Source organism: Ascidia mentula, chromosome 5, assembly GCF_947561715.1.
Source record: "Ascidia mentula chromosome 5, kaAscMent1.1, whole genome shotgun sequence".
Lineage (NCBI taxonomy): Eukaryota > Metazoa > Chordata > Ascidiacea > Phlebobranchia > Ascidiidae > Ascidia > Ascidia mentula.
Window position 1 is genome coordinate 17016385 of NC_138570.1, and position 9387 is coordinate 17025771.

The window sequence follows — 9387 nt, forward strand, 5'->3', positions numbered from 1 at the left end:
TGTTCGGCATTGAATGCGTTGACACTTTATTTTTGTTTATATAGTGCTGTTGTTTTCAGTAAAAATATGTGAGTGTGAAGGATTGTTTGTTTTCACAAAAGAAAACCTGATCTTGCTGACTGTATTTATGCAAACATGTTGTTAATCACCGACACAAACCTCAGTCCCATTTATCAAATTTGTATATAGATAACGACTTTTCGGATTGCACTGAAAGCTTGATGAGCGTCAAAAAGTATGGATTGGTTCGTGGAAGGGATAGGTTTAATATATATATCACAAATACAATATATACAATGTTAGTTGCTTGAAATCTTCGGAAAACCTTCCCCTCATTTGGTTTCGTCACAGCAATATAGGAGGAAATAAAACAGCAGCATCAAGCAAAGCACACTGGCAGGGAAACGGTATGTACAGACTGAACAGTTACGTGTGGTCAGGTACGGCAGTGTGTGGTTAATGTTTACAGCACAAGCCTTGTCCACGTTAAATTTTGCCCTTGTCAGTTGTTGCGAAAAGCAGGATGTTTTTACGGTGTTTGTGCGATGCCAGAACACAAACCCAAAATTTTGGAAAAATATTTCAAACACAATGGAAACGCAGTCACAACCAAACTATGCGACATATGGCGAGTGTTGCGAAAATGAATAAAACTGTTGAAAAATGAATACGATACAAGTTGATTATCCTCTATGTTGCATCACTTCAGAGTGTTGTGGGTCGACCTTGCAATCGAGTCGTCTTGTTCTTGGCAGAATTTTTCCTTTTTTTTGAGACGATTCTATGAAGAATGGATAACAGTAAAGTCCCGGTTGTAAACCTTTACTACATAACAAATAACCTTTTCTTTAACTTTTCTAATCAGCGAGAAATCAATATCAAAATTTAGTTTTCGCTCTAATTTAATCAAATTAAAACTGCGCTTTTTGGGTGAATAAACAAATGGAGTTATTTTGTCACAACGGTTGCGCTGACGCGAGAAATTTCAAAATGGCGCTAAATAGTCGTGTCAAAGTCTTGCGGTATGCGTATGCCCCATTTACATGTTTCGGTTGTATTTGCAACGGTAGATGTCGTCGTCGGACGGGAAGAGTATGTGGCAGCACTTAGAGTACTGCTTTTAGGGTGAAAGACTCTTCTTCCTCTTCTTTCTTCATCCCTGTACGGGTTTGTACGGGATCGAGGTTGTGATCGGCGACTGGATGCTGGTGTTCCTCACTTCGGGTGGAAGGTACACCGGATCGGAGACCGTGGGTGCTTCGGCGTTGAACCTCGGGGGGCACGTACGCTGTAATGATGGATCATACGCTGGTGATGCAGGGGCGTACAATGGTGATGAACTGGCGTATCTGATCTCGGAAAGCACGCTGAAGGAGTCTTATTCAGTAGTGGAGGAAGATGAATTCTCACTCTGTCCCTCCTGGAAACTCGAGGAAGGAGAGTTTTCAGAGAAAGGAGAACTTACTGTTTGCGAAACTTCAGGGTTGGAAACAACAAATAAACAACAATATAAGAAAACAACGCGGAAGGAAGGGTTAACAACTCATAGTGACGCCTGGTGATAGTTAGTATTTAAATATTTTTTTGTTAGTGGGCGCTGATAAATAGCGAGTAAGAACAACAAGGAAAAAAAAACAATAGAAGTAAAAACGCGTACGGGAGAATATACCGACTCCTAGTGATTGGTCAATCATTAAATTATTGTCCACAAGTTGGCGCAAATAAATGGCGAGCGAGAACAACAAATACAAACAACAATACAATAACAAACGCGTACGGGAAAAAACAGTGACATCTGGTGGTTATTTGGAGGTTAATGTGTAGTCCACAGGTGGGCGGTAATGTGGGGCGTTTTCCGGTTATTTTGGCTATTGTCGTGAAAGGTCTTATACAGTACGTTTATTGGTGGCATATTATTTTTGCTATATGTGTATGTATGCCATATATGCTATACAGTCGGATTCAGTGAGGATAAATTTCGAAAAAAACAATGACATCGCGTGGACAAATTTTGATGATGTATCATCCGGGAGTGGGCGCTATAATGGGGTGTCGGTATTTCTCTGGTTGTTATTGGCGTTGACAACATTCTAAAGTTGCGCGCGTCGGGTGCGGACGCAAAATGGAGAGGGACAAAACTAGCTACGCTCAGGCAGCTAATAAAAGCAAGGCAGCCAAATCTTCATTTAAAAGGCCTTGCTGTTTGACTTTTGTGACTGTTACAAAATTACCAAGAGATGAAAGTAGTATAGGCTCGCCATGAAGATGCAGCAATAGTTCCTCGGATGTAGGTCTTCCTCCGATAAGGTCCTTGGCTCCGAAAAATGTCCCCCTCCTCCGATCAGATCTTTAGCTCCGAGCCCGCTTCTCCGCTAAAATAGAGCCCTTTTAGCTTTCGGGCTTCACGCTTTCGGGCTTCCGCAAGAGTTCTGAGAAAGTCGGGTGTGTGTGACAGGAAGCATATTGGTTTATGCGGTCGGTCGAATGCGGTGTTTAAGAATATAAATAGTGCGATTGAATTCAAACGAGTGTATTGTTAGTGCCACTTTCTGGTTCAAGAAAAAATGATGAGTGCAGGAGATTTGCTGTGTTCGACGTTGGGCACTCCAAACTGGGTTCTTGAACGTGTTAAAAAGTTTCCTTGTTTACAACCCAAGTTTTTGACGATGTCGAATGAAACAAAGCGGTTGAAATCATTCGGGACTGGTTTTTGGCCCTATCACATCCATGCGTCGCCGTCAGAACTCGCCGAAGCTGGTTTTTACTTCACGGGGAGTGGTGATAAAGTGAAGTGTTGGTATTGTGGGCGTGGACTTTTCAACTGGGAGTTGCACGACTCACCTTGGGAGGAACATGCCCGACATTCACCTCGATGTGAGTTTCTTCTCAGGTATAAAGGAGAAAACTTCGTGAAATCATGTTCGCGAGAAAGTGATGGGGTTGGAAAAGATGTTTGTGGACCAAACTGGGAAGAGACGTGTGCGCGAGAACGTGTGGGGACATTGACACCTGATATTACTGAAATACTGACTTATTTGATTCGCTGGTGATTCGTTTGTGTGCTGTGAAATAAAGTATTTAAAGCGATGTTTTTGTGCGACTTTCCGTATGTTTAAGGTGCAACAGGTACACACGTTATTAAACAAAATGGAGTTTCTACATCCGTTTACATGCCTGGTAGCCGGGCCTTCTTCTTGCGGTAAATCGGTTTTTGTCAAACGGTTGATAGAGGAAAAACTGACGGTCCCAACACCCGAGCGTGTTGTGTGGTGTTATGGAGAATGGCAATCTGCCTATGACGAGATAGATGGGGTGGAATTTGTTCAAGGCATGGTGACCGACTTTGATTCTTCGAAGCGAACACTTTTAATTCTGGACGATTTAATGCGCGAATGTGATGCGAACGTGACCAATCTTTTCACTAAGGGAAGTCATCACAGAAACATTAGTGTAATTTATATCGTCCAAAATTTGTTTCACAAAGGACAAGAGCACCGTACAATTAGTTTGAACGCACACTATTTGGTCGTTTTCAAAAATTCAACCTGGTCGCGGTCGAGCGCTGCAAGAATCTTATAGAGACGCAACGAGGGGCGCCCACGGTTATTTACTTTTGGACTTTAAACAGTCAACACCGGTGAAATTTCGCTGGCGTACAAACATTTTTCGCGGGGAAACGCAGATTGTGTACGTTCCGAAAACTCAAAGAGGCTCTAAAAAATGTCAATGCGACTAAATGACCACGCTTCTGTTCTTGCCACACTTGCTTCGGCCAAACCAAAACTCGTTCGAACGATTATAAAAGGTGCTGATCGAAAACTGCTTCAGTGTATTTGTGAATGTGCGTTGAACGTTTTAAAGGGGAACGTACCTTTGTCTCATCCTCAACGCGCAAAGCTGTGTAAATATAAAAAGGGTATTCGTCAGTTAGGAAAGAAGTCAGTTTCTCTTGTAAAAAAACGCCAGATAATTCAGCGTGGAGGTTTCCTTTCTGCCTTGCTGGCCCCACTCATAGGTTCAGTAATTCCGGTCCTGGGCAAACTCTTTACTGGTGGAAAATAATGGAAAGCGTTCAAAAACTTGCTCTTGTCGATCCGAATATTATTAAAACACTGCAAGACAAAATTTCATCGCGTTCGACTCCGGTTGAAAACGCGTTGTCCACGTTGGACAGGAAAATGCAAGACATTTTATCGGAATCAATTCCGCTGGAAGAAAAAGTTAAGTTATACAACCAAGCGCTTTATCGTTATCGGTTTTATGACAAGAACAATGTCAGCAAACCGTTGGAAGTGACGATCACGGGGACAAAGCAAGAAGAAACGGAACGTCCGACCGAAAAATTCCTGATAGAAAAACACCTTGTCGACTCCACCCCGAGAACCTTCCAGCACAAGGCAAAGCGAATGATGGACTTTGTCAAAAAAAAACCCAACATCGATTTCTCTCCAACTGGCGAGCTTTTAATTGAAGGGCGCGTAATAAACGGCAGTCACATAGAAGATTTGGTGCATTCTGCCGTGCGGCCTAGGCGTCTGGCTTCAAAACCGATTGGTTGGAATGATTTTATGTCTGCCTTGGAGAAAGTCAACATGCCGTCAATGTTGTTTGGGTATAGAAAAGACGTGCCTTCAAGCCGTCGGCGCCCAGTCGTATCCACTTCAGGTCAAGCGAGGACAAGTCGGTTGGCGAAACGATGGATAAATCTGTAAAGTTTTCAAACGTGTACTTTTCGCCGTCGCATCGCGGTGCTTTTGGTGGAGTCAGTCGACTCTCACACGCCACCGGACGGAAAAGGGGTGAGGTGAAAAGGTGGTTGCAAAGTCAAGACACCTACACGCTTCACAAGCCTGTCCGTCGAAATTTTAAACGCTTGAAAGTGGTGGTCGGTGGTATAGACCACCAATGGCAGGCGGATCTCGTGGACGTTACGAGACTGAGTGCGTACAACAAGGGCTTTAAGTATTTGTTGACTGTGATTGATGTTTTGTCTAAATTCGCTTGGGTGATTCCAATAAAAACAAAAACGGGTTTAAGTCTTGTAAAAGCGTTTGAGAAAATCTTTAAAACAACAGATCGCAGACCGAAACGATTGCAAACCGACCGCGGAAAGGAGTTTGTCAATAACAAATTTCAAGCGTGGTTACGCAAATGTAAAGTCGAGTTTTTCACCACTTACAACGACGAAACAAAAGCGTCGATCGTAGAACGCTTCAACCGCACGTTGAAACAGCGCATGTGGCGTTATTTCACGCACACATCCAAGACCAAATACATCGAAGTTTTGGATGATTTAGTGGAGGGATACAACAATTCGTATCACCGGAGTATTCGAACAACCCCCGTGTCGTTGAACAGAGCCAACAAGGAAATAATTTGGCAAAACTTATACGGTGATTTACCGCGACCTTCTTCTCGGACTTGGAAATTTGTGGTGGGTGCACCGGTGCGGATCGCGGTCACCCGCGGAATGTTTAAGAAAGGTTATCTGCAAAACTGGTCAGAGGAAATTTTTTTTGTCAACACTCGCCGTCGAACAATTCCTCGCACCTATTTTTTGAACGATTACAACAGTGACTTAATTAGAGGTTCATTTTACGAAGAAGAATTACAAAGTGTGGAAAAGGATCTTTTTACCGTGGAGAAGGTACTGGAAAAACGAAAAAGGCGTGGGGTCGCGCTGAGCGATATCCAGTACCCGCGGACGTGGAAGAATGAGAAATTTAATGACATGTGGTTCGGAATTAGTGCAGGTGAACGCGCGCCAATTGCGAACTTTACCCTTCCCAATGGAAACTAAAAAAGTGGATCGGAAATTACGAATGGAATGAGAAAATTAATTAGGGTCGAAGGCAGTAAACGTTTTAAACGGGAGCTCCGCGAACTGGATGACGAAACTTACCCTCCCGAGGGCGGTGTAATCAAAAACATAGTCGCATTTGACCCTGTGACACGATTTACCAAAATTAATCTACCGCGAGGGTGTCGGATGAAGCTGTCACCTGATTTATGGCACTTGTTGGGGAACGATCCTACCACAAAGGCGGCGACGCTCGAAGCGGGGAGTCACACAGGCCGCAGGCCCTGTACACTTGAAAATCACGCGTTTTCTTCTATCTTTGTCTATTCTGACATTTTACACGGACGCATTGTGGGTGATTCAATCGTGCCATTGCTTAACACCATACCGGTACAAGGAGAACCTGGCGCGACTGTATTTAAAAGGTTCAACAGATTATCTTACCATCCAGTCAGAGCGAACACGATCCGCAGCATAGAACTAAGTTTAAGAAACGAATTCGGGGCCGAAATTCCTTTTGAAAGTGGTCGTGTGGTGGTTACACTTCACCTGAGAAAAAAACCTTTGCAATTTCAGTGAAATGCAACGCCATTGCGGCACTCCCTATTGCGTTCAAGACGATATTCGTGATTTTGAACAATATTACATGACACAAGCCGGTGGTGCATTACCTTATTATGCCGGTGGGCGACCGCAAAACGGCGCAGGTTTAGGTAGCCTATTCGCAACACTCGGTAGAGCTGTTTTGCCTATGTTGAAAAGTGGAGCGAAACACGTTGGGAAGCAAATCGTACAAACAGGGGCGCAAATGGCCGGTGACGTGTTGAGCGGGCAGTCTCCTAGGGCTGCCGCTATAAAACGCAGCAGAGAAGCGGGTGCGACATTATTGCGTTCGGTACAGCGCTCGTTCAGGAACCCTCCCAGTGAGGCAGGGTCGAAACGGCGAAAAGCAGCCAAGAGAAAGAAACGTGCCGCGGCCATCAGACGAAGCAAGACAGACATTTTCTCGTAACAACGACAACAGCAGCGGCTACAAAAAAAACGACATGGGCAGTCTCATAAACCAACATTCTGGAAAATGCACTAAAAGCGAACTTGACTTGTTCGCGATCAAACCGACTCAGGTCAGTGTCGAACAATCGACTTGGGTTAAATTCGCTCCGCTCTCCACTCTCAACGACGCAGGACCCATCGAATTTCTCATTTCCGGTTCCGGTGAATATTACATCGACCTGTCGAGTCTCATGCTTTTGTGCACAGCGCGTATCACGAAAGGCGACGGAACTGCCATAGCTGCGGATGCAGCAGTCGCTCCTTGCAACTACTGGATGCATGCCCTGTTCGATCAAGTAGATTTAAGTTTGAACAACAAATTAGTAACCCCCGCGAGTAATACTTATGCGTATAGAGCCTACGTTGAAACACTACTGAACTTTGGGAACGATGCAAAGACCTCTCAATTAACAGCGGCAATGTGGCACCGCGATTCCGCGGGCCAGTTTGAGACGTTAGGCGCGCGCAACGGCGGTTTCACCACGCGTAAAACGCGCGCGAGTGACAGTCAAAACATACAAATGTTCGGCAAACTTCACTTGGATGTTGTATTTCAACCGCGGTTTTTGTTGAATGGAGTTGATGTGAAGATTCGATTAATCAGGAGCAAAGACGCGTTTTCTATCATGGCCGCCGCGGGATCAGATTACAAAACGAACTTACGTGACGTCCGCCTGTTTGTGCGCAAAATTACCCCCTCTACCCCCGTGATGTTTGGTCATCTCAAGGCGCTCGAGAAATCTTCCGCGCTTTACCCGATTACACGTGCGACGGTCCAGGTTTACTCGGTCCCCGCCGGAAATCTCTCGACCACACATGACACATTTCTCAGTGGTCAGATACCTAGACGCGTGGTAGTTGGCTTCGTCGACAACGACGCCTTCAATGGAAGTTATGCAAAAAAACCGTTTCACTTTAAACATTTCGACGTAAACTACCTGGCGTTATACAACAATGGTAAACTAACACCCGCAAAGCCTTTGCAACCCGACTATAACTCAAAACAACACGTCAGGAGTTATTTGTCGTTATTTACCGGTCTCGGGGTGCAATTTTCGGACGAAGGAAACGGAATATCGTTCAACGATTACGCCCGCGGATTTACTCTGTACTGTTTCGATCTAACCCCTAGTCAAGCGACCGATGCCTCGTTTGAACTGGTAAAACACGGAAATATACGTTTGGAGGCGCATTTCGGAACGGCGCTGCCGAATTCTATAAATATTTTGGTGTACGCGGAATTCGACAGCATAATCGAAATAACGAAGCACAGAAATGTTCTTTTCAATTACGCTGCGTGAAAATGAATGAAAATGAAATAGCATCCGTGTTGCTCCGGGATCAAGTGACGCGAACTGTTTTTTATGGAGTTACGCGCGAGATGAGCTAAAAACTTTATTCCACAACCACCACCCGTCGCCAAAAGCGTACATTGTAAATACCGATAAAAGTAACACATTGGTTGGCGATTTATTTCGATGCAGGCGATGGCGCTGAATTTTTCGATAGTTTTGGACGCAAACCGATGCACCAAGAGTTTGTCGCATTTCTAAACAGAAACGCCACAGAATGGAAATGGAATTCACAAGTGGTTCAACATTCCCTTTCGGCTGCCTGTGGTCAACATTGTATCTACTTTGTACTGTTTCGCGCTCGTGGCCTACCCATGTCCACTATTGTCAAGTCGTTTTCGTCTGATCTGCTAAAAAATGACGCCATGGTGGACACCGTTGTTTCAAGTGTGTTGTAACTCTGTTTATTTTTTCGAATACAAGTCGCCGCACACACACACACACACAAAATGACGTCATTGTTTCCCCCCCTTCTTTAAGCACTCACCTTCGGTGAGTGGCTGCTTAGCCCCCTCTGCGGAGCAGAGGGGAGGGGGTTTGTGTTAAAAAAAGGGGGGCGGGGCGGTTGAGGAAGGGAGGGGGGTTATGGGTCTTCATCCGAAACCCGGCGACAAAGCGAAGGCACACCGAGTGGAGACAACTTAGTTTTATCTGTTGATAAGAATATGTTTTCCACGCGTGTGGCTTCTTCGCGAATGGAGGCCTCGACCAGATGCGAATAGCAGTAGTTGAACTCAAATGATTCTATATTTCCAATCAGCGGCGTCAGATAACCGACAGGCAAGAATACCGACTTCGACTTGAAACTTAAACCTATACCATCTGAGAGCAGATCAAAAGACATGTTTTTTGCTTGGTCTTCAATCAGGCAATCGTCTAGAGCAGTTGAAGTCGCCCAGTAGACAATTGGTACACGTGAGAAACCGTCCGAGGACGGTTTTGGCGTCATTAAAATATACGGAGACTCCGAGAACAAGCTTTTTGCAAGCTCTCGCAGCTCATCTTGGGTAAAGAACTCTCCTTTGGACCTCACGTACAGTGTTGCACATCGTAGCCTGGAACCTGTTCGAAGAGATAAAAATACGTCACAAACACACAATTGCAACGCAGGTCGTTTTTCTTTTGCAAATGTCCGCAAGAATTTCAGTTGCACTGCGTCGCTTGCTTTGGAAATCCACTGTG

The 9387-nt window shown here is 44.8% G+C and overlaps 2 protein-coding genes across 2 annotated transcripts; both read left to right on the forward strand.

Moving 5' to 3' along the window:
- The first annotated feature begins 2564 nt into the window (after positions 1-2564).
- On the forward strand, positions 2565-3050 carry LOC145903083 (baculoviral IAP repeat-containing protein 7-B-like). Its single transcript, XM_082991166.1, has one exon. It carries the CDS (start codon positions 2565-2567, stop codon positions 3048-3050), a length of 486 nt encoding a protein of 161 aa, XP_082847292.1.
- A 3796-nt stretch (positions 3051-6846) lies between these two features.
- LOC145903084 (uncharacterized protein F54H12.2-like) lies at positions 6847-8154 on the forward strand. The gene has a single exon (XM_082991167.1). The coding sequence runs from the start codon at positions 6847-6849 to the stop codon at positions 8152-8154; it is 1308 nt and encodes a 435-aa protein (XP_082847293.1).
- The last annotated feature ends 1233 nt before the right edge of the window (positions 8155-9387 follow it).

Bases quoted from the DNA above. Each gene is read 5' to 3' on its own strand.
- LOC145903083 (XM_082991166.1), top strand. From the start codon at position 2,565: ATGATGAGTGCAGGAGATTTGCTGTGTTCGACGTTGGGCACTCCAAAC.
- LOC145903084 (XM_082991167.1), top strand. From the start codon at position 6,847: ATGGGCAGTCTCATAAACCAACATTCTGGAAAATGCACTAAAAGCGAA.